At 48.8% G+C, this 25764-nt stretch overlaps 1 protein-coding gene and 1 non-coding gene across 2 annotated transcripts; one reads left to right on the forward strand and one right to left on the reverse strand.

Moving 5' to 3' along the window:
• The first annotated feature begins 7551 nt into the window (after positions 1 to 7551).
• Trnat-ggu (transfer RNA threonine (anticodon GGU)) lies at positions 7552 to 7623 on the forward strand. Its single transcript has one exon. It is a non-coding gene; the product is annotated as a tRNA-Thr (tRNA).
• An 11904-nt stretch (positions 7624 to 19527) lies between these two features.
• On the reverse strand, positions 19528 to 24730 carry LOC125943240 (uncharacterized). The gene is made up of 7 exons (XM_049662007.1): positions 24450 to 24730; positions 24288 to 24396; positions 23775 to 23859; positions 23571 to 23648; positions 22739 to 22851; positions 21654 to 21897; positions 19528 to 19574 (listed from the first exon to the last, which is right to left on the reverse strand). Exons 1-7 carry the CDS (start codon positions 24728 to 24730, stop codon positions 19528 to 19530), a joined length of 957 nt encoding a protein of 318 aa, XP_049517964.1.
• Between the last annotated feature and the right edge of the window lie 1034 nt (positions 24731 to 25764).

Here is a 25764-nt window from a genome sequence, read left to right on the forward strand (position 1 = left end):
CATGTTCAACAGTTATGGCTGGAAAGTATCCCCATCTAACCTCCTACAAAAAGCAGAACTAGAAAAACTTGAAACGAGGTGTTATCATGACAGGTTAAAACTTTTTTATTCGCTATATCACATCCGCTATGAGAGTGAGAGAGAGAGACGCATTCATGGAGCGGGTCTCCTGGAACGCAGTGTCGGTCTTGCAAGCTGCGCTATGGAACGCGCAGTGACGGCCGTAAGTCCAAGACGCGCGAAAAGAAATTATCATCATCATGAGTAATCAGATGCAAAGTTCGCACGCACTTCTGGAAAATGCTGGGCTACGATCGCCCAGTTTCGCTGCTTCAAGCGTTGCGCAGCCGAGTGCTAGGTTTTTTGTGCTTTGCTTGGAGGCATTGACGCGTGTGTGTCCTTTGATGTTTTCTTTTCTTTTGTTATGTGATTTTCTTTTGCTTTAGTGCACTGAGCTTGTATTGAATTGTGTTCCCGTTCCCACTCCTGCCGAAGGCCTCAAAAATGGTCGGCAGTATGTAACAAATACATGAATAAACAAATAAAATAAATAAATCTGCCGTGGTTTATACCATAGAGTTTCTGACTATATTTCCTCGAGAGAAATCTCGAGCTGCTGCGCTGTGGTATCCATGGGAATGCCGGTAAATTGTGACTTCGGATTGGCATCGTTCGTTCTTGGAGAGCCAGGACGCCTTGAAGACGCGCCTAGCTAGCATCGTTCTGCCTGTCGCAATTATTCATTTCCTGCCTAAATAGCACGCAAAAAGCTGTTTTAGCTTTATCATTAAAGAAAGACATGTCTCGTTTTTATTTGAGGACTTATTACTGGATGTATAATATATGAAACGTAAAAAGTATCAGATGGCCGCAAAAGTTGGAGGACAGACGGCAAAATTCTCGCACGCTTTGGAAGAAATTGTCTGTTCTTGCTTTTCTTCGCTTGATTCTGCATTGTAGGTGAGTAAACGTTATTGAGAGATGTAATATGGCTGATTTAAAGCCTTTTATGTAGATTTCATTTTAAGAATGCATTGTTTGTGTTGCCATATCCACGTTTTAGACGAAGCCTCGTAGAACACCAGCCAACACAAGCCTCACCGACACACGTATCCCGTCATTCAAAGGAGGAAAGAAACAAAACAGGAGAGGCCCGGACGTCACGTTTTTGAAGCCTCAAGTGCAGCCATGTTGGTGGGGCATTTTCCTTTGCGCCTCCAATCAGGGGTTCTGCAGCTCGTCGGAGCAGACGGGCGCGAACTTTGAACTTGCATTGTTACGAGCCGCCAAAAGTGTGTGCTTCCGACGTTCGTCAAAACAAAGCCCACGAAACTTCTGTAGTAGTTTTAGTGAAGCAGACGCGCTCCTGTGTTTTTCCGTGGCATGTTCAAGACGACGACGAAGACCCGCGCCGTGACTGCTTGAGTGTATCTGTTGCTGGCTGGCACTCACACTCAAAGACCAAAAACACAACTTTCAAGCCTACACACCACACTCCAAAGCCATGTGTTCTCGCGAACAAAAGGTGCTGCGAGAAAGACACCGGCGGAAAAAATCCAATATCACTTTTCAGAGACCGAGCAGCAGCGAGAGCTTCAGGAGCGTTGTTGCTATGGCAACGTTGACATTTAGGGTACCCGTCTCAGTGCTCCTTTGCGAAATACAGCACCTGACTTCCGCCACACTTTCACCAATACGTCCGTGTTGGCCGGGGCCTCTCCTGGGTTTCCTTCCTCCATGCGTAATCCCATGACGGTACACAGCGCCCTTATGGTGGCTAGATTGATAGGTGTGCCGACCGAGCGTAGTTCACCACTTCTCCGCATCATGACGCAGAAATAGCGCTGCGGACAGTATAACGGTTCAGCTGCACGCAACGTGGGCTGCCCTGTGTAGACAAGCAGCGTGTTTGATTTTAGCTTTGAAGTATGCGTTATAATACCGTTCTGAGCGATGTAGGTCAACAAGCAAGAATGAGGAATTTGTTGTCGTCTAGTCAGAAATACGAAATGCTGAAGTCAGTTTTCTAGCTTCGCGATTGGTCACATTTATTGGTATAAAAGCGGCGTTCCTGCCCATAGCATTAAAGACGTAGAAGCATTTTTTCCATGCATAAATCAATACTGCAGTGGTTTTATACGGTATATGGAAACGTGTTCAAGCGATATTTAGCGAGTGCTAATGTTCCAATTTCAAGAAATTGTGTTTTATTGCTTGGCATGGTAGCATTGATGCATGGCTTCACTGCTTGGCAGGGCAGCATTTTGTCTACTTCCACAAGCAGGGAGCTCACATCTGCAGATTTAATTAACAGTCGTTGCACTACCGTTCCCTGGACAGAAGCATTTGCTTGCACATATGATCACACGCTCTCAGGACAATAAATTATGTGAACGTGATGCTGTGTCTGTTTTTCACGCAAACGGAAAACGCGGCAGCCGTTATAACTTACACTGAATGGCGTGTCCAGCGGCCGTGAGGCAGGACACAAGAGCTTACGATCTAAGCAAGCATAGGGGTAGAAAACTTAAACATGTCGTCGCCATTTACACGGGCTTCATTAACATCTTGTTCCTGAGATCTCTCCGCATTCTCAGAACAGCTTGCTGTCTTAATCACCTGTTGTGATCGCAGTCCCTAAGAATTATTTGTTTTCTTTTTTTGGGGTATCGCTTTTGAGACGTAGGCAGAGCACCTGGCAGAATTGATAGCACTGCATCGCTGGAAAGCCATGAACTCTCCCTTGGAACCAGGTCAACCTCTCCGTTGATCACATGGGTGAAATCGCGCTGAATGGAATGTTCTTTAAAGTGTCGCTCGCACACAGTTGATGTGCACTGCACTTGCTTGATGAAGGGCCATTTGCCATTACCTAAAAAGATCAGGGTCTTTTGGCATCGAAAGCAAGGCTATTTTTATGCCTCTTTCACAGAGATTTGGGAACCGACTCACAGTTCGGAGTGAAGCAGTAAGTGTCCTTGGTGCTCTTCTTTGGTGGAGCAATACCGCCGCTGATCTCGTCGGTCATTTTTCCGACCAGAAACATTCGACATCTCTTAGTAACCTTCAAAAGGTAAGAGAGACCCGGAGCTCTTCACCTTTCAAGCTGACACGAACATACGACATACAACTATTCCAATACGGGCTTTATGTTTGGCGCGCCGTCTGCCACCTGTAGCAGACGACGCGCGCAGCGGGACCGTTATACTCACCGCAGCGCCAGTTTTGCGTCGTGACGCGGAGAATCATCTAGGCACCGTCGCGAGCTGAAAACAAAAGTTGAAAGTCCCACCGGCGCTCCGGTTCTGATTAAGTGGGGATGTTTTCCCGCCTCAGGTGTCTGCTGGACAACACTTGAAAGCAATGTAATAGGTAGTGGCTGCCTTTGAAGGCATCCAAAATGGTAGGCTACTGCCTGGTGCCGCAGCGCCGGACGTACGCAGCGGCGCCCGGTGTCAGCCTTCACACGTAGCCGCAGGCGAAGAAGCTTCGTGTAGCTTGGATTGCGAAAGTTATACCCAGCAAGCAGCCATCGGCTACAACTCGGGTGAGTAGCAAGCCTTCCGCGAGGGAGATTTCTGCTACGGCGTTGGGGCTGCAATATTCGGTGATTAGCAGAAAACGCGCACTGAGAAGCTCGCCCCGCGCGCTGCCTGGTTAATGTCATGAAGACTTCGTCTATGAACCTGGCAATGCTAGATAATTGCAAAGTCACAAGAATGGAATAGGAACGGTAAGAAGCACATTAAAAAAAGGCATGGCATATGCTAATGTTTGTGTTACCACCAAACAATGAATGTACTGGATTAACAAAAAGAAGCACCGGGAAATTCCTCGCTGAGAAGACCGTCAAACATACAGCGTGACGCAACTTGAGAAATAACGATAATGGGATATTGAAACGTCCAAGAATTTAGAATAAAAAATGATTGAATCATCGCGATGGCACATCACGAGTCGCCGTATAGCGTCGAAGTCCCTAGATATAACGAAATTATTTTTGAACAGCTCTTATAGCGTCCACGCAACAATGGTTGCTTATGTTCTGCCAAATGTTCATATTGACACATGTACTTGTTTATCGTTCACTGGTGACCGCATTTCACCGGCGAACAAATGTTAAACTTTATTGCTCGGCGCAGGACGTGCCTGCATGTATCGGAAGTTTCTCGAACGTTATCGGTGCTTCTATCCGTTGTCTGTTGTCATCGACGCTTGTTTAATCTGATTGTATGAGCGACTCGAGCTGTCTAGTACTTTCTGGAAGACACGCGGGAACCGGGGATTACTCTGGAACCTTCGATTACTCATGCATAAAAGCCGATGCCTTTCGCCGCTGATCAGATTTCGACGATCGCCGACTGTGTTCGCCACTATCGTTGTGCTTCGAGTGCTGCAACTTGCTTTTGTGGGCGCCGGTTCGCCTAATAAAAGATCAGTTTCGTAATTCACAGATTTACTACTGTATTCTTCACCGTCACTACTACGTGACATCTGGTGGAGGTACTTTTGTGTTCATGCACCGGACGCCCCCGAAATCCGTCATCCAAGCCCGAACCAGCCCGAACCCCCAAGACTCAACGAATCCCCAAGACAGTGCCAACGCTGTCCCGGACCTTCGAGCTAGCCTCAAGCTACGAAACCAGCCCCCGGAGTGTGGAATTCTTCCAGTGAAGACCAGGAAGTGCACGGCCATGGCCGCATCAATAATGACAGCACCAGTGCCGCCTACACCGATCGTGTTACAGCACCCCCGGGAGCCATCGACATTCCACGGATCAAGATTTCAGGATCCGCAAAGCTGGCTGGAGACGTATCAAAGGGTCGCTGTATTTAACAACTGGAACAGCGACAAAAAGCTGCGCCATGTCTTCTTCTCATTGGAAGATGCCGCCAGCTATAGACGTGGTTCAAAAATCGGGAGTCGACCTTGACTCGCCTGTTCAAGCCTGTTCCGCCACGGCGTGCTGCAGATCTTTACAATCGTCATGCGCAATGAAAGGGCAGAAGTTCTCCTAGAAGCCCGGGTGCAACTGCCCAACGGGAACATCGCGATTTTCACAGAGGAGAGGACTCACCTGTTCAACCACGCCGACCCCAACATGCACCTCATCAACATACCCCTCATCAAGAAGCGAAAGAAGTTCGCTTCTTGATGAGGGGTGTAAAGCAAGAGCTCTTCACCGGATTGATACGCAACCCACCCAAGAGTGTTGCTTCATTTGTTTCCGAGGCCACAACCATTGAGAAGGCGCTCGACATGCGGACAAGGCAATATAACTGCCGGACACTGGCCACGAAAAACACTGACGTTTAAGCATTTTACAGCGACGACCAGCGCGAGACCATCAGAGCAGTCGTTCGCGAGGAACTGCAGGAGCTCTTTCCCAGGTCGCAGCCTAGAGTGGCATCTATGGCCGACATCGTCAAAGAAGGAGTTCAGCGCTCGTTTAGAGGTCCCGATGTGCAGCCACAATCGCTGCAACCCCAGCCGGAATCAATGACATATGGCCCCGTCGCCAGCCATCAAGTCGCCCCTCCGCGCTCGCACCAGGGTGCCCGCACTATTCAGTCTTCAGTGGCCCGTTCGCCGCCAAGTTGAAGAAGGTGAAGACGGCCTCGCCTGATATCCGCACGGCGAGAGGCCACCTAATAACGCCGGCTGGAATATGCACAGCGCGAGTCACGGGTAACAACCGCACTTACCCGGCGAGCTTCGTAATCCTTCAGCACTGCTCCAGGGTTGTCATCCTAGGCATGGACTTTTGAAAATACCATAGTGCAGTCATCGACTTAGGGTCCAAGTCAATAACTCTTTCAACGAACAAAGTGATACCGCCGGAAACAGACATAAGTTACCATGCCTTGAATGTTCTTGAAGAACAAGTCACCGTTTCGCCTCGCTCAAGCGTAATGATATCCGTTGGTGCCGAAGTGCCTGTAGACATGGAAGGCGTCGTCGTGGGCGACCATCACTTCATGACCGTGAGATTTGCGTCGTTAGAGACATAGCTGAGCTACGGGAAGGGAAAGCAAGAGCGATGCTCACAAACTTCAGCCACGAATACAAGCCCATTAACAAAAGGCACCATGGTTGCCTACATCGATCAAATGTAGGCAACCAAGCCGTGTTTTCTCCTTCACGTGCTCTAGAGAACCTGCAGTGACGACTGTAGTACCTGAACCAGCTTTCGACGTCAATCACAACCTTCTCAGGCATAAGAAAGGACAGCTGAAAGCCCTGCTCCTCCAATACAAGGACTACTTCTCGTCGAAATGAAAAAATCGGCAAACCCCTGTTGCCATGCACCACACTCTAACCGACGAATATGTCCGCCCACTCCGCCAGAGCCCGTACCGAGTTCGGGCGCCAAACGCGAGGCAATAAAGCAAAAAATCGACGCAATGCTACGCGACGACATCCTCTAGCCGTCCAAGAGTCCGTGGGCGTCCCCCGTGCTGCTAGTGAAGAAGGATAGAACCCTACGTTTCTGCTTCGATTATTGTCGCCTCAACAAAATCACAAAGAAGGACTATACCCTCTCCCGCGGATAGACGATGCCTTGGATCGACTCTACAACGCAAAGTATTTTTCGTCGATGGACCTCAAAACCGGCTACTTGCAAGTTGAAGTCGACGAGATGAGACCTGGAGAAGACTGCCTTTATAACTTGGTTGCACCAGGACTAGTATAGCCCCACTAGGTCTCGGCAATTTTTTTTTTTGCACCACTCCATGGCTGAAAATGTAGTGGACTGGAGGAGAATTCGAACTTACGACCTTCAGATTAGAGGCCGGGTGCTCTACTTAAAACATGCAAAGCTTTATGTTTCTTTTATTTTGCGCCAAAACATCAAGGCCTGGACGTCAGCTTGACGTCATGTACACCAATGTATTTTTTTCACATTTAGGCTGTTGTGATTCAGCAAAAGATTTTGAAACTTCCAGAGTTCAGTTTTTGGCTATTTTATAATATAATGCAGTCCATTTTCACGGATAATATATTAACTAGGCCTAAGCAGGTGACGGCAAACTCCATGACGACACAGCGAGCTGGTGAGTGAATTTAATCACCAGCCGTCTCTCGTTCTTGCGTCTTTTCCGGCGTACCAAATGTCTTCTCGCCATAACAGTGGATTTTTCGGTATTCTGGAAGAGTCATTTACTAACGCAGCTCAAATAACTTGTATCTTTAGTGTCTCCTTTTGATGTATTAACGAACTGCACCGAACAGCACAAATCCACGCGCCAGCTGAGATTCCTGCGATGGTCGAGCGACTGCTGTGTCAGATTATCCCTAGTAATGTTACCATGAAATTCTAGGGCGCTTCTGTCCTGTTGATTCCACTAAAACGATAACACTAAAACAATATACCGGCTGAAGCTCTCCAACCGAGGTGCACACAGCCCTGGCTTGCAACACGGTGACAACAAGCGCCACTAAGTGTGATATATATATATATATATATATATATATATATGAATGAGAAGAAAGGGAACCGAGGGGCCCGATTTTGAATACGCATATCATAAGAAGCCAACGCAAACGGTTCCGCGGTAGCTCAATGGTGAGAGCATCGCACGGGTAACGCGAAGACGTGGGTTCGTTCCCCACCTGCGGACAGTTGTTTTTTCATCCATTTTCATTTTCCATTAATTGATCATTTCTTTCATTCAATTAATAAGTACAAGTATTTTCCCCTATGTGGTCATCGCTGTTATTATTTGTTGGCTTCTTATGATATGCTTATATATATATATATATATATATATATATATATATATATATATATATATGCAGAATCATTAGTTTATTTACCCAACATTTGCGGTCTGCGGACCCACATTTTTCAGGGGATACAGTAACTTCTCGCGACAGTCTCTTTATATATTTAGGCAGTGCAGTAAAACGCAAAAAGATTGAAGACAAAAGAGAGAGAGAAAAGACGATGCAAGAAGAAAAAGGGGACAATGGAGACAGCCAAAGGCTATATAGAATACTCGTAGGTAACTGGGTTATGCACGGTGCATTCGCGGAGTGACTCCACTGATCAGTGGCAGTGTTCAGGTGTTTTTTTTTAAATAATGGGATTTTACGTGCCAAAACCAGTTCTGATTATGAGGCACGCCGTAGTGGAGGACTCCGGAAATTTGGACCACCTGGGGTTCTTTAACGTGCACCTAAATCTAAGTACACGGGTGTTTTCGCATTTCGCCCCCATCGAAATGCGGCCGCCGTGGCCAGGATTCGATCCCGCGACCTCGTGCTCAGCAGCCCAACACCATAGCCACTGAGCAACCACGGCGGGTGTTCAGGTCTTTGACCCGCTCCCCAGGGCGAGTGTCAAACTGTCAGGGAGTGCGAGTCGATGCGAAAGGGGGAATCCGTTACGCGTTTTTACATGGTCGGTGAACACGCAAACGATTTTGTGGCGTCCTGATCAAACAGAGGCGTTTCGGAATGATTAAAATGTGTACAGGAAAAACAATGTGTCGAGGGCTACAGAGCTTCCTCGTTGGTAACGGTGTTATTCACGGCGCATTCGCGGAATCACTGCCCTAATCATTGGCAGTGTTCAAGCGTTTGACCCGCTCCACAGGGCGAGTGTCAAATGGTCAGGTAGAGAAAGGCGATGGGAAAGGAATTCGTTATGCGTACTTTTACACGGTACACAACCACGCAAGCCATTTTGTGCTGTCCATGATCAAACAAAAGCGTTGCAAAATGAGTAGAATGTGTAGAAAAAAAATCGCAGTTTCGCCCGAAAGGCGAAAGCATCGATTGCAATTGCAAATTAGTAGAGAGCTATACCAACCAAGGATAGTAGTTTAATGGGCCGTATAAAGTTGTAAACATTCGCTTACTAACTGAAACGACAAGCACGGTGTCGCGCACAAAGGTAAACATTAACACATCTCGCTCGATCACCGCGGAAACTCGCTGTGAAATCGTCGGAGTGAGTAAGTGCGCCAGCAGCAGCTGGCAAATTGGCCTTCGCGCTGTTTCTCGCCTCGCTTCAAAGCAAACTAAGCGTCGAAAGCACAGCGCGTACGAAGCTACCGGCATTCGGCGCATGCACTTTGTCCCCATCACGAATTGCATTGAAGATGAGGGCCACGCGGGCGCGCACTCCTCCAACACCGCAGATCGCTTTCAAGATACGGCACCTGCGCGGCCATGCTGTGAGCAGCAGCCGACGAGCGGAATGAACCCCCCCCCCCTCCCTCGCGCGCGAGAGACCCCGCGCTTCCGGCCTGCCTTCCTCCCTCGCGTGCGGTTCATTGAGCCGCGATTGCAGGCTCACCCTCGTACGCTTTCACTCGTACCCACAGCGTATTGCGCGTGGCGACGATTTTACCGCCGTTGGACACTATCTGGCGTCGTCGTCGCCGTTGGCGACGGCGACGACGACGCCAGAAATGCGCTTGGAGTGTCATTACAATTGCTAGTGCAATAAAATTTTATTAATAAATACATTAGTTGAACGTTCTTGCAGGATAGTTGGTTCATACTTGATGGAAGGTTATATTTGCGCGAAAAAATGAGGACAAGCGGAAGAAACGGGATGTATTCTTTGTTCTTTCCGCTTGTCCTCGTATTTTGGCGCTGTTTGAACCTTCGGTTATTAATACAAGTCTATTTTTCACTAAAAATACTAAAATAATATTAAAACACAAAAAGAAAAATAAAGGGACGAGGCAGGGGGCAGAGCCAGTTCCGGGCAATACTAAGAACTGATCGTGGAAGAAAAAAAGAAAAATACGCTAGAAAAAAAGGAATATGGGAGAAAAAAAATGAAATAAGGATAATGTGGCGAAACAAAAATGAAGAGTAAGTCACAGGCCTGCGCGGCACACGCGACACAGTCACAGCGTAAGCTGGTGTAGCCGCTCAAGAGTAACTCTAATTTGGTCACCACGGCACAACAGGGTCTTCGCGGCAGTCTGCTCGCCTCTTTTTGACCAGAACGATCTGAACTGTCCGCCCAGCGTCGACGGCGAGCTGCGGCTTGTAATTCTCTCTGCAGAGCAGTCTGCTGAGCCCGATCAAGCCTTACAACTGCAACTTACATGTCGGGCACGCTGCGTTTGCAGGCACCTTAACTAGATGGCGCAATCATTCTTGCGAGACTGGGGATCGCGTTTTTTTTATTGCGCACTGCGTCTCAATCGCATCTCGTCATCTGCGCCTGCACACGCTGCGTTTGCAGGCGCCTTACCTAGATGGCGCATCATACTGGCGGAGGCTCGGGTCTTCTGCCCCTGCGCGCTTGCCTTCTAGGCCATTTTTCCGCTGCCCGCTAGCAAGCGCTTGCGTGGCTCAGCGGTAGAGTATCTGGCTCCCACGCAGCAGGCGCGGGTTCGATCTCGGCGGGAATCGGGTACTTTCTTCGCATTTCCGGCGATAGCGGTTACGGCGGCGTGCACCGTCGGAGTCGGCATCATCGTGAACCGAAGCCGTTATTGGAATGAGCCCATAACAGTTTACGCTCCAAAACAAGGTACAGTATGTGGACGGGTTGGTCCGCTCCCCCAGAGGAGTAGTGCGCATTCTTTCAGCATCACGCACGTATTGTATTTGCATATGTGGTGACTGACGTATTATTCAGTTACTCTAACCTATGTATTAAGAAGCGAGAGGCTTCCCATGTGTGCGTTTATGCCGTGCGTGATTGTTCTAAATTTGTGAATAAAGTATGACTCTCTTTGTTCCTGTTCACGAGAGGAGCAGAAACCTGACTGGAATAGGGTGACACGTATTTTGTGACATGAATGCTCTCGCAGACTGAGATGTTTTGAAAACGGGAGATGTGATAGCACGCGCACGTGACCTCCGTGGTTATTTAGACGGCGTCTGAAGGCGGTTCTAGTCTGACCCAGTTGGTCTCGGACATCACAATGGAGCATGTAGACCACGTTGGTACTGTCACAATTAAGAGCTTGCTTAATTTTGATTGTAATGTCAGAGAAGGTAGCCTTAGCAAGGCAGGTTGAAATCATATGCTTGCAGACCTTGTGGCATTGTTTACCACATGGTTTGCAGCCTGATTCCACGTTTTGAACCATCGTAGTTCTATCTCTGACGAGGATATCTCTTAGGTTCCTTGTCCGGCGATAGACAATTCGGGGGGACTCTGGGTAAACTGAATACAAACGTGTGCTCTGCTGAATAACATTAAAGTGTTTGGCTAGGACGTTGTTGACGTGTGGTAGTGTGGATGAGTAAGTGAGGACAAGGTTGGTTTGATTTTTAGGATGGCGCGGCTTGGAGCCCGACAAAATTTCATTTCTCTCTAAGGCTTGTGCCCGGCTTATAGCATCACCAGCAATACTTTCCTGGTAGTCCTTCACCACCAGGGCCGTTTTGAGTTACTTTGCGTGACTTTCGAAATCTGTCTCGTCAGAGCAAATGCGGCGGATCAATGAGTTTGTGAAAACCGGTTGGCTTTCTTGCAGTGTCGCGGATTGCTATTTTTGAAATGAAGGTATTGGTGGTGGTCTGTTGGCTTTTTATGTAAGGTTGTGAATATGCGATTATCTTTAATTTGTAGTCTTTTTTTCTCTTTGCTTATTATTTCTCTACCTAAATATATAAACGGACTGTCGCGAGAATTTACTGTATTTCTTGAAGAAGTACGGTCCACCGACCGCAACTGTTGGGTAAATAAACCTAAGATAACCTCAAAGTTGTGCTTCTCATCTTTGTATTGCAACCAGGTCACGAGCTGCGGCGAGCGCGAGCCAGTATTCAGGCAAGGAGAGAAGAAGTTTTTCGTTTTGGGGTCAGCTTGGCTAGTGCTTGTCTCTGCCGGTGCAGTACTTCTTGCTATAAAGGCCTTCTGTTGCACGTGACAAACTGGTGGAAGTGCTGGGTAGTCCCAGCTAATGTCCTACACGCCTCCTGGTAGCCTTGTCCCTGCAGTGACAACACCTGTTCACTGGGCCAGCCGACGAGTCCGAGGATTGCCCCCTGAGCCTGGACTTCTTCCCGAGCGGCATGGAAAGCTCTACTACTGCTGCTCACTATACGCTACAGAAAGTGCAAAAAGTCTTCCATGGTTCCATCCTTGAGGACGTTGAAGACTGCTTGGCTCAGTTCAAACGCGTCGCTGAATACAATGGGTGGACCGATGCGAACAAGCTGAAGAATGTGTACTTTAGCCTGGAGGATGGCGCTCGCACCTGGTACGAGAACCGTGAAACCTTCTCGTTGTGGAGCGACTTTTGTCGTCATCTGCGGGCCAGTTACGCCAATGCTGATGGCTGTTAACTCGCCGAGCGGGCCATTCAGTCGCGCATCCAAATGCCCAACGAAAGAGTGATGATGTACGTGGAGGACATGACGCGCCTCTTTCGACGAGCTGACCCGGACATGGCAGAAGATAGGAAGCTCCACCACTTAATGCGAGGGGTTAAGGAGCAGCTTTTCGCTGGCCTCATTCAGAGTCCCCCGATGACTGTGGCCCAGTTCTTAACGGAAGCCACGACAATGGAAAAAGTGTTTCAGCAGCGGTCAGCAGTGTACGACCGGCAAATCAGCATCGTGTCCTCGATGGATCAGATCGGAGCTGCCCGAGGTAGCATCAACATCGACTCCCTCGGCGACCTCATCCGAGCTGCAAAGAATTCACTGCCCACCTCAATCTACTTCAGGATCTATATCCAGCCTCATCAGGAACGAGGTACAACATGTTCTGAAAGTCCCGCTTGCCAGTGAGGTCACACCACCTGTGCCGACGGAGCTTCGGCGCGCATCATATGCGGAAGCTGCGAGCCGGTATATTCCTGCTTCTCCGCGCTTCGTGCGCCCCACGCCTCACGATACACTTCCATCAGTGCAACCGATCCAGCACTTGGAGAACCGCCAACCACTTCAAAGAAAATCGGACATCTGGCGCACACCGGACAGGCGACCCCTGTGCTATCACTGTGGCGAAGCCGGGCATGTATACCGTGAATGCCCGTATCGCCGTCTTGGACTTCAGGGGTTTGCCGTTGACTCTCCAAGGCCAAGATTCGGCGAAAGACTAAGAGCCATTGAAGAATACCTGTCTCAACAGCGCTTGCCACTTCCCTTGCGACGGCAGTCACGGTCACCATCGCCGAGACGATTTTCTCCAAATTCCCGTAGCTCCCCAGTGGCGGCGCAGGGGCGTTCGCCAAGCCCTAGACGGGAAAACTAAAGACAGCGACCTTCGGGGGCGAGGCCGCTGATAATCGACGCGAGCAAGGCCTCCCAGCGACGCGACCAGGTACAGGCAGTGATTCGACGACAACAACTGAACTCGGAAGCCCACTGTCTTTAGATATACCTGTGGTTCTCGATGGTCAGCGTGAAGTCAGTGCGTTATTGGACACAGGAGCTGATTGCTCGACCGTGAGCGTAAAACTAGCGACACACCTGAAGAAAGTAGTTGCGCCTTGGTACGGAACACAAATTCGTACTGCCGGCGGACATGTAGTCCCCCCACTTGGTATATGCACACTCAAAGTTAGCATTCGTGGACGTACGTTTCTCTCCAGTTGCCTTGTACTTCGTGAATGTTCCCGAGACATCATCCTGGGAATCGACTTTCTACGGGAATATGGCGCTATTATCGACCTGCGGGAGCGCACCGTGACCTTCTCGACAGAGAGAGCAGCAGACAAAACCGACGACAGCCATCTCAGCACGTTTCGCGTTTATGCCGACAACGTCGCGTTACCCCCGCGTTCGAGTGTCCTCATTGATGTCGTGTGCGACGAGTTATGCGGCGGTGAGGCAATCGCTGACGGCAACTTGTCGCTCTTGCTCACACTAGGTCTCTGCGCCGCTCGCAGCCTCGTCACGCTTCGTGACGGACGTTCTACGCTGCTTGTGACGAATTTTAGTAATGAGTACCGTCACCTTTTTTGTCGCACTGCCGTCACTCTCGCCTACCCCATAATGGAGATTGCTGAATGTTTTATGTATGCATCACTGCACCGTTGCTCTCCAATCGAAACCGGGGGCCGCGACTGCATCACTTGGCAAAGTAGACATTAGTTTGACTCTACCGGAGGAACAACGAATAGCGCTGCATAAATTGCTGCTTCTATTCCAAGAATGTTTCGCCTCGTCCTTTAAGGTCCGTCAGACGCCCATCTCGAAACGCCGAATCATTACGTATACCGACGTCTCGCCCATAAAACAACAGCCTTACCGAGTTTCGGCCAAAGAACGGGACGCGATACATACGCAAGTCGAAGAGATGCTTCAGGACGATGTTATAAAGCCTTCGAAAAGTCCCTGGTGATCGCAGGTCGTCCTCGTGAAGACGAAGGACGGAACGCTACGTTTCTGCTTTGACTACAGGCGGCTAAACAGCGTGACTAAAAAAGACGTCTATTCACTGCTCTGCATCGATGATTCACTCGACAGACTGCGAAACGCCAAGTATTTTTCATCTATAGATTTGAAAAGCGGATGCTGGCAGATTGAAGTTGATGAACGAGATCGCGAGAAAACTGCCTTTCTTACACCAGATGGCCTGTATGAATTCAAAGTGCTCCCTTTCGGCTTGTGTTCTGCACCTGCGACATTGCAATGAATGATGGACACTGTTCTCACCGGTCTGAAGTGGCATACTTGCCTCGTTTATCTTGATGACGTCGTCGTATTTTTGGCGATCTTTGAGGAACACCTAATTCGTCTGAAGACTGTGCTGGACGCTCTCCGCGCCGCTAACCTCACGCTGAAACCAGAGAAATGCCACTTCGGTTATGAAGAACTTAAGTTTCTCGGCCTTGTTGTGAGCGCGGATGGCGTTCGGCCTGACCCTGACAAGACCACCACCGTAGCCTTGTTTCCTGTTCCCCATGACAAGAAAGCAGTCCTTCGCTTTCTGGGGCTTTGCGCATAATATCGCCGCTTCATCGCCAATTTTTCTAGGATTGCCGAACCTCTGACTCGCCTCACACGAGAAGATGTACCATTTGTCTGGAATTGAAAGTGAGTAAAAAGATTAGAGGCTGTTAGTATACAGAAGGAGGTCCCGAAGTCAGAGACTGCAATGGGACCAACTGCTTGAAGAGCAGAATGAAGAGCAAGACGCGGCTTTCACCAAGCTGCGGGAGCGTTTGTAGACACCACCAGTTCTTGCTCACTTTGACGAGGACGCTGATACTGAAGTCCATAGCGACGCCAGCAACGTGGGTCTTGGCGCCATCCTGGTCCAACACCAAGAGGGCACAGAGCGCGTGATGGCTTACGCCAGCCGTACTCCTTCGCGCGCAGAAGCAAACTATTCCACCTCAGAGAAAAAGTGCCTTGCAGTTGTATGGGTGACCATGAAGTTTCGGCCTCACCTCTACGGTCGCCCCTTCAAAGTAGTGACCGACCACCATTCATTGTGCTGGTTGACCAATATACGAATCACCGCTGTGCGACTCGCACGATGGAGCCTTCGTCTGCACGAATTCGATCTGACCATCGCATACAAATCAGGCTGCAAGCACGAAGATGCTGATTCGTTGTGGCGTGCAACCAGCGATGTTTGTGATCCGGCCGCTGGGACGACAGCAGATTCCTTGGGGCCCTCACCGCAACGGACTTGACCATACGACAGCGCGAAGATGCCGAAATTCGCGCAATCATCGAAAACCTCGAAGGACGCAACTCTCCCATACCTCGACGCCTTTCTCGCAGTCTCTCGTCCTTCTGCCTTCGAAGTGGTGTCTTGTATAAGAAAAACTCGAACAGCAACGGCAAACGCTACCTTGTCGTCATACCTGCTGACATGCGCGACGACATTCTTCTTGCCTGCCATGACGAGCCCACATCTGGTCACTTAGGCTCCTCACGAACTCTCACCAGAGTTCGACAGGCGTACTACTGGCCCAAATTTTCTACATCTGTAAAGCGCTACGTCAAGAGTTGTCGTAAATGTCAATGCCGCAAATCCCCGCCACTGAAGCCCGTGGGGCTGCTGCAACCGATCGCACCACACAGGGCACCATTCGATCAAATAGGAATGAATTTACCCGGGCCTTTTCCATTATCATCCACGGGGAACAAGTGGATCGCAGTCGCCACAGACTACTTAACCAGATACGCAGAGACAAGGGCTCTACAACGCGCTACGGCTGCCGATGTTGCCCAGTTTTTTATAGACCAGATTGTTCTTCGACATGGAGCCCCGTCGTACGTGATAACTGACAGAGGCACAGCTTTCACGCCCCAGATGATTGACGACGTATTCAAGCTAAGCTACACGAGCCATCGCAAGACCACTGCGTATCATCCGCAGACCAACGGTTTGACGGAACGATTGAACAAAACCATCGCCGACATGTTATCCATGTACGCCGGTGTACAACACAAGACGTGGGATCAGGTTCTACCGTACGTAACATTTGCGCACAACTCCAGGAGACAACGCCGTCCAGGAGACAACGCGATTCACGCCGTTTCGTCTTGTCTATGGACGCGAGGTTCAGACCATGCTGGATGCGATGCTTCCACACGATTACGACGCGTTGCTCACCCCTGACGCTAAGCAATTTACGCAGTACGCCGAAGAAGCTCGCCAATTGGCACGCCTACACATCACGCAACAGCAGAGTGTTGATGCACGCCGCTACAATCTTCGCCATCGCCAAGTGGAATACCACCCTGGCGATAAAGTTTGGGTGTGGACGCCGGTGCGCCGCCAGGGGTTGTCAGAGAAACTGCTCAGTCGCTACTTTGGACCCTACAAAGTGCTGCGGCGCGTTAGTGACGTGAACTACGAGGTTCTCCCGGATAGTGCCATATCGCTCCAGCGTCGAAGGCACCACTCGGAGATTGTGCACGTTGTACGACTCAAACATTATTTCGCGCGATAGTGCGACAACGTCTCAACTTTATGACACCTTTTTTTTCTCTCCCTCACCCCCACTTGTACATACTTTATGTTCGTTCCCTCTTTTTTTCCCCTCTACCTACGTCGACTAGCACAAGAATCGGGACTGCCCGTTTTTTTCACAGGGGGAAAATGCCATCAGGGGCCGTATTCTGTAACGCTTCGGTTTTCGAAGGCTTCGGTTTGCGTGCAGCGATTCGTCGCCGCCTGGGTGACGCCATCGCCTCAGGGCGTGAGACGCATTTTTTGATGACGTCATGCACATGTCAATCACGGGGAAACTGAATTTGTCGTCTGCTACAAAGCGAAGCCGCGCGCGCTGCTTCGGTCTGATCCGAAGCGCGCTGTGCCGTGTGCAGAACCTGTGCGTGCCGTGTGCACGGGCGAGATCGCGGCACTCAGAGCAAAATGGCAGCGTGTCCGGTGTCTGTGGCGCCTGTTCTCGCGCTTTTAGCGAGCCTGTGTGAGAGACAGCGACGACGTCGACACCGACAAGAGGCCTTTGAGATGACGGACGAGGAATTCAGGCGACAATTCCGACTCTCGAAAGAGACAGTGCTCCGCCTGTGCGAGGAACTTGAATGTGTGTTGGGGCCGCAACGCGCTAGTGGCATTGACACTGTGACAAAAGTGCTCTGTGCGTTGCGTTTTTTTGCGACTGGAAGTTTCCAGCAGTCCGTGGCCAACGAGGAAACTGTCGCCCTGTCCCAGCCCTCAGTTAGCCGCATAATTTTTTCCGTTGCTGAAGCCATTTCAACGGTCGGCAAAGCAAAGGGATGGGTGAAGTTTCCGACGGACACAGAAAAGGTGGCGGTCAAGCAACGCTTCCTTGAACGTGGCAAGCTCCCTGGTGTCGTCGGCTGTGTTGACGGAACACTAATTGCCATCGTCCGGCCGCGAAAAATGAGCCCCGCGGAAACGGAGGCGTACTGGAGCCGCAAGGGATTTTACGCTTTGAATTGCATGGTGGTAAGTAAACAATTTCAAACACAGTCCTTGGTCTGAATCGTTAGCGGGTCCATTTAAAGTATACAAAGAGCACCTGTGACGCGAAATTAGTTGCGTGGTGTCGAGTCCCCATGGATGGTGCGAGACGAACGATGTTTCTTAGGCTTGAAAAAGGCGCGGGGAAAATAACCCCCTGTCGCATAGCTAGAAATGTAGCATACCCGAACTTGTTTGCGGTTCAAATGTTGCTGAGATTACGGTCAATGCTATCTAAATAATGCGTTTATGGTCGTGTACGGACGTCAATTCCTGACGAGTAGCTGTGTAGCTTCCGTGGTAGCAGTGTGTAGCCTGTGTGGTATCAGTAACTACATAGTGAAGTGGCATGTGATGCGGCTTGTGCACGTTAATGTGAAAATGATGGATACATGCTTTAGCGTATCTTTACGAATGCGTAGGAATTCCACACAGGCTAGCATATCTGATCACTAGTGTATTTCGGCATTTACTTTGAAATGAACATATCCGTGCAAGCAGCGTTCTCTAAAGCACTCTGTTTATACGTGTTATCATCCTTAAGCAATGGGCAACAGAAGGTGAACGCTGAAGAGACCGTTTGACTCCCTCTCACAGGTGTGTGATGCGGACCTAAGGATCGTAGCCATAGACCCTCGCATGCCAGGATCATGCCACGATTCCTTCGTCTGGAGGCACTCAGCATTGCGCCGCCGCCTGACGTGTGGCCTCCTGAATGACGAGGAGTTTTTGCTTGGTAAGTGTAGCAATGATAGTTCACATTTCCCTTATGTGTTGTGTAGGTTCAATACGAACAGGATTTTTCATATTAATCTACAAATAGGAACTTTATGCCGTGCGGAAGACACACTATTAGTTAGCAATGCGTTTGTTTACCTTTCATTTATACCCTGCATCAGGCAGGCATTTCTGTGCTGCAATACATTTTTTTTCTGTTTGCAGCGGTTCCTATCAAAATTTCGCACAATGAATCATTGACATCTCAAAACATTTTTTGTAAATGCAGGAGATTCGGGGTACCCTCTGGAGCCCTGGCTTCTCACTCCTGTGCCCGGACACCCGACACGGCTGACAGCAGAGGGGCGCTACAATGAAGCACACGCCGTCGTCAGGAATGCGGCTGAAAGATGCATAGGCATCCTAAAAAGCCGTTTTAGGTGCCTGCAGAGGTACCGTACGCTGCACTACTCACCCCGCAAAGCAGCCACCATTGTGGCGGCGTGTGCGGCGCTTCACAACCTCTGTCTCCAGGCAGGGGATCCGCTGCCAGATGATCCTGAAGATGACGACACAAGCTGTACGAGTGATGCAGCAACAAGACAAGTGCAGCCACCACAGGCCCCATCGCTGCCCTTGGCACAATTGGTGCCGCCTCCACGCGCTTTGTTCGAGAGCGCCAAGCAGGCTCGCTCTGCAATAATTAACATGTTCAGGTTGCCTCGCAATCTTCACATTGCATATTTGCAGAGCGTGCGAAGACGGATGCGCCGGCAAATGAGGCGGCGGCAAACATGAATGCACATATTGTTCACGTCTCCAACGGGGTGTGTGCCAATTAGCAATAATATTCCCCCGAGTTTTCTAGGCTTTGTGTTAGCCTTTTGGCAAACATTCATTGACAACATGTGCCACTGGAGAATAATGGAAAGTCTGCGAAATTCAATGTGCTTCGACAATCTCTTTAGCTCTTGTAGATGGTGCCGCTTGCATTGATGTTAGCGAAGAACACTATCCATGCAGGCAACATTTTGCAAATAGAGGTTACATGGCACAGTTGGAGACATTTTTCCTTGGAACTGCCTCGCTCAACATAAACTTGACGCACTCGATCGTGCACATGCCATGTGTTACGACGGAACAACCCTTATGGCATGAAGGTGACTGCGTGACGATGATTGAATAAAGACGAAGGCGTAACAAACAGTAAAATCACTACGACGAAATCAACAGTACCGCGGAGAAGGCACGACGGTGATTCATTGACGATGCAAACGTGGCAGTGGTAGCAAGATGACTCAGTGAATGTTTGTGCATAGCTAACTTTCTCAAAGTCGTGGGCATGACGACAGTGGAATCACTACGAGAGACCGTCACGACAAGACAATGCAGAAATGACCTAAGCGCGTCCTGCAGGACCTAAATAAAGTTTTTCCAGTCTATTCCAAGTCCAATGAAGTGTTTGCTCATCTTGACAACAGACATCGCTCCGAAGACCTGACTAAATCATTCAGTTGGCAGTAGTGACATGCGGTGTCTACGAAGGGCAGGAACGTAATCAACGCGAGCTTATGACTCTCGCTTACTGGGGATACCTCGTTCAAGGGGATCAATTAATTGGAAGACCGTTTGCCAATCACGAAAGAAGTTCCACGGGTTACCCCATCTTTTCAGTTGGATGAAGACGCGTATGTGTCCCCGGACATCTAAAGGCATCACATACCTATTAGTACTGTTTCATGCAGCTTGGGGCGGCTTGTCTAAGAAGGTTGCAAGGTGCCGGTAACCTCACACCTATTTAATAGGCAGCAAGAGTCTCGTAATCGGAATTAACCAGACAAATCGCTCCACCAACTAAGAATGGTCCATGCACCACTACCCACAGAATCAAGGCAACACAGCCAGCAGCACTGGCAGAAAAGTTGAAGGAACCCTCGCTTTAATAACTGGTTCCCGTTTGGCAGGCTCTGCCCACTCGCAATATGCAACAAGTGCTCCCAGTGAATTGCGAACCTAACTCAATTGCATAACTGTCCCCAACTGGCTTGTTGGGTTATGTGGTCACTGACCACCGTGCTACCGTAAGTGGTGGCCGCTGCTGTACTTTCGATGTGTCTGAAGTACACTGAAAGAGATTGAGCATTGTGAAAATATATTGAAGAGCATGGAATGTTGTTCTGTAAACTTTATTGCTTCTTTATTGTACATATAATGGCATAAGACTGATGTATTACAAATAAATTTGCTCTGTTGCAACCACAGCACAGGCCATGGACTGAATACATTATACTCCCACATGAAGCACCCTTGTATTAAGAGTTGGTAAAGCTATAAATCCACATCACAGTCGAGTATGCATCATGTCGTAGGATACCTTGGCAAGAGATATTGAAGTCGTTTCACAGTTGAGTATGAAGCATGCAGTGGGATACTGCAGCAATAGATACTGAAGTCTTATCACAGTCAGATGTAAAACATGAGGTAGGATACCGCAGCAATACATGTCCACGTCGCATCACAGTTGAGTATGAAGCATGCAATGGGATACTGCAGCAATAGATACTGAAGTCTTATCACAGTCAGATGTAAAACATGAGGTAGGATACCGCAGCAATACATGTCCACGTCGCATCACAGTTGAGTATGAAGCATGCAGTGGGATACTGCAGCAATAGATACTGAAGTCTTATCACAGTCAGATGTAAAACATGAGGTAGGATACCGCAGCAATACATGTCCACGTCGCATCACAGTTGAGTATGAAGCATGCAGTGGGATACTGCAGCAATAGATACTGAAGTCTTATCACAGTCAGATGTAAAACATGAGGTAGGATACCGCAGCAACAGTAAGCCCTACACGTCGTCATTGCGAGTTTAAACCTTTGTGACCCCATTACTGTGTGCGGCACATGTTCTCGGCCAACAAAACAATGCAGCTTCGCTTGCACACACTGTCAAGACTAGATGAAAACAAGTTTCCTTTAGGAACAAAAAACTGCTTGGCACACTACATGCCAATGGTACAAAGGCAATGGTACAAGCGAAGAAAGCCATGTGGCTTTACATATTTATGGCGCATTTCTCTCACTGCTGACCACATTTCCAAGCGACTGATGCAACAGTACTAACAATGCTGGGGCCATCCTAGTCAAGGTGCGGAGTTCCTGCAGCATCATGTCATTCTGCTGCACTTGTCGCTCTCCAGCAGTAGCCAGGCGTTCCTGGGCCAGAGTTTGGCGGAGCAAGGTGTCTCCCACCTGAGCGATGTCAGCAGCCTGCTGAGCTATAGCATCGGTGAGCGCCCGGACACCAGTCGCGAGGTCCTGCAGAACCTTTAGTGTAAAAGGTGCAAAGAGTTAAAATATTTGTGAAACAAAAGCCTCACGAATAAATTTTAACGTTTTCTTCACTAAAGTACACATCACATGCACCCATGTGCAGCTACACAATAGCAATACCATGCAAAGCTTAACAAAAAAGTGCTCAAAGATATGCGTAGTTAGACTAAGGCTTGCCTCAACGTTTAAGCGTTCATGTAATGTGGACACACATTTGCGCAATGCAATTTTTGTTTTGAACAGGGCCATTACATTTACTTTCAATGCTCGAAGATCAAGGTTTCCCACGACGTACACCCACGAGCAAAAGTGTACAGGCCAGGGATTCCGCGACACAGCCCGTTTCCTCCTTGTTAGGTTATGCAGGTTAATCAGAGAGAAATTGTAGTTGCTTTCATCGACCGTGTGGTATGTATACTGATGCTAACGGGTCTACGTGCATAATTTGTTTCCCCTGGATGTAATATACAAGGCTGCAGTGCAATGGTCCAGTGCATACATTCGCGCCTAATCATTGCTACACAACCTAGTCGCCCTCTCTGCAATAAAAAAGTTAATAAGGTTTTTTTTCAGTGTAACTGTGAGCATTAAAGTCATATCCACAGTGGAACCGTTATAAGAAAGTTATATGAAATGAATGAAGCATTATTGTTACATTGTTGCCAAAGGTGTTACTGAATTTCGACACCACTGTTAAGTGGAGCAATCACTGCAATAACACAATGCTGTGCATTTTGGAATGTGTATCAGCAGTTCAAATGCAAAGAATGTTTGCACTTTTATCTCTCTACATAAGGTGATCAGTGTGGCAACACATATCAGAAATTGTTCTTACAGTTAGGTTCTGGTCATACAGGTCAACTGAATGACCGTAACTCGCAGACAGATCTGCCACCACCTCATCCATTCTGGGGGACCTGCTTCTGCTTGGGACACCCTGCCGTGGGCCTGTAAAAAAAGTTTGCGGTGACGTCACCAAACTGTACAGTAAAAAAATGGTGTCGCGTAGCCAAAACCATTTACTTTTTCGCTCGTGTGTCTACTTTCCATGAGGCCCATCCTCATTTTAAAGAAATCCTGCTAGCAGTGTCAGCACCTCTTAAGAAGGAATGTGCATTCAATGTCCAAATAAGAAGGAACATAGTCTCTTTCACACGTAAAGGAAAACTCGGAGCACCTTGCAAGGCGCTCCGAGTTTTCCCCTTAGTGTGAAACAGACTGTACATGTTTAAACAAAGCATTAAAGGAGCCCCATAACTAAGACAGAATCCGACATGTTCCAAGCTGTGTGAAAATAAAAGAACGAAGACGGTGTATGGAACCCTCACACTGCACTTCCATACTGCGCCTCTCCACCCCTTCACTTTCGAATCCTGCTGCTATCGCTGCCTGCCGCATGGGACGAATCACATCTCGGGTGGCATGGTTAAACGCATAATTTTAAAATTATTTCAGTAAATTTCTACTATTTCTACTAATCACAAATACAATTTCCTCTGGTATAAATTGGTAACATTTGCATTCCTGTGTCATCAGTACTGAGCTGCACATATTGTACACAAGTGTCATCAGCATGGTGACTTTTAAATTGTGATGTTATTGTAATGCAGGCTGCACGCACCAATTAAGTGTGCCATAAATTATGCACACATAGAGGTTTCACTCACGTTTCCTACTACCGCCATCTTCGCCTTCCGAAGGCGCGGGTCGCTTCACGGGCTGCTGAGGCTGCTGCTGCAGGCGTGCTAGGAAGAACCAAAAGACATTGCGACATAAGGACATCAAAATTAACGCTCAGCATCAAGTACAAACTTGTACAACCATTGTCACGCTAGTTAATTGTACTAAATTCTCTTAACAAATTATTTTACCTTGAATCCCACTCGTACCCGGTTGTTCACCAACGGACACACTACCGCTGGGCCGGCTCTCGGCAGCTCTTGGCTCTTCGCTGACCTGTGCAGATAGCATTGTTTACTTCTCATTGGTGGAAAAAAGCATTAAAACGCATTTCATATGGCTGAAAATGTTGGCTTTACTAAAGCTCCTTTGGCTGCCTGGTACACAGCTTTTCGCCGCACCGATAATTATAACTTCTCACTGTTTTCATGAGCTGTCTGATGTCGCCTAGGGAAAGCGCGTTCAATGTCATTGCTACAATAGTGAAAGCGCGTTCTCGCTTATACAACAATATCAAAATCTTTAAAAATCATAATTAAAACGAATATCACTCGCAATGAACACACTGCTTGATGGCGAAAACGTGCATTGCACCCCTGAATTAAGTGATTACAACGCCTCCGGTGCAATTCTATGCGGCATCTCGCGAACTGTACGGAATTTACTCGGTAAAAGGTCCGAAACAAATGCAACACATTACCTACCTCTTCGGCGTCTTCAAAAAAATTGGGGCATACTCCAATTGCACTGGCTACCCCTACCAGCGAAAGGATACGCCCGCGCAGTCCAGGCAACTTGCCACCCCCAGTGCCCCTGCAAGAAAAGTCGTTAGCGCATTCACTGCTGACCACATTACCCGACCTCACCTGTGCTCTGCGGCGTGAACAGCGGCGTCGTGGCGGGCGTCGTGCGTCTCCTTGTTCCAGAAGGCGCGCCACTGGTGCACAGTTTTCACGGCTGGGCCTTCATTGTTCAGGAGCGAGACGAGTTCCTTCCACAACTCTTCTTTGCGCGCTGCCGTGAGCTCCGGGTTCAGAGCACACGACGGTTTGACGAGGTAGGGGTGACGTTCCATGAACTCCACCAATATCTCCCGCTGGCGAGCAGACACACGTGGTCCGAGGCGGCTGCCTTTGTGCGAGGACATCCCGCTTCAAAGGCCACACGAACGGCGGAAGAAAAAGAAAAAGCCTCACTCCGTCAACACTACGTAGTATACGGCAAACACGCAGTTCGTTTCGAGGCACTCTTATAGTCGCTAGCACGCAGCAAGCAAAAGAAAACGGGGGCACAAAGCTCTTCGTTAAACCACGACGAAAATCATTGACGAAAATGGCTTCTCCGATGGCTCAAAACTTCTGGGAGCAGCGGAACGACAAGTTAGCGTACGACGTCCCACCTAGCGGCAGAAATGGTTAACCGAAGTAAACAAAATTTGCTAAGTCGTTCGCCGCCAGTACAACTCACACACGTTTCATAATGAAAAATGTAAACCTCATCAATACCATCAACAAAACATTTTTTATTTACCACGAAGCGTACGTAATTTGCTATATTTTCCCTCGGTTTGTGACGTTCACTCTCACAAAAAAACCTGCGCGCCGATTGGCGTCTGTCCTTCCACACGTTTTCAGTACGTCAACGGACCGCCCCAATGTGACGCCACCGCCAAACCGAAGCCTTCGAAAACCGAAGCGTTACAGAATACGGCCCCAGGTCACGAGCTGCGGCGAGCGCGAGCCAGCATTCAGGCAAGGAGAGAAGAAGAAGAAGTTTCTCGTTTTGGGGTCAGCCATCATCTTGGCTAGGACAGCGCGCTTCCGTCCATTCGAACGCGTCCATTTTGCTCGCGTTCGAACGCGTCCAGGAATTCTTCTCTCCTTGGCTTGCACTCAGGGCCGGGTTGGTTAAGTACCAGGTAGTTTTCATTAATTTTAGTTGATATCTGTGTTTATTTCTCTTCTTTTCAGTTAGGTTGAAGCAGCCCATTTTCTTCTTTGTGATATGTTTGCGACTGCACTGATGTCCAGGAATTCTCCTGGACAGGGGAGTTCCCCTTGTTCAGCTTCTCTACAGAATGATGATCTACCTTTAGACCTCTTTCTCCGCAGCGGCGTGAGCAGCATTCCAGTCACGTTGGTGCCCTTGGGTGGGGCCTCTATCAGATTGAACAACCCTAAC

This window comes from Dermacentor silvarum, chromosome 1, assembly GCF_013339745.2.
Source record: "Dermacentor silvarum isolate Dsil-2018 chromosome 1, BIME_Dsil_1.4, whole genome shotgun sequence".
NCBI lineage: Eukaryota > Metazoa > Arthropoda > Arachnida > Ixodida > Ixodidae > Dermacentor > Dermacentor silvarum.

Bases quoted from the DNA above. Each gene is read 5' to 3' on its own strand.
- LOC125943240 (XM_049662007.1), bottom strand. From the start codon at position 24,730: ATGTCCTCGCACAAAGGCAGCCGCCTCGGACCACGTGTGTCTGCTCGC. The intron at 23,649-23,774 runs GTAAAATAATTT...GGTTCTTCCTAG, and splicing joins GGGTACGAGTGGGATTCAAG to CACGCCTGCAGCAGCAGCCT. The intron at 21,898-22,738 runs GTAAGAACAATT...TTTACACTAAAG, and splicing joins TGTATGACCAGAACCTAACT to GTTCTGCAGGACCTCGCGAC.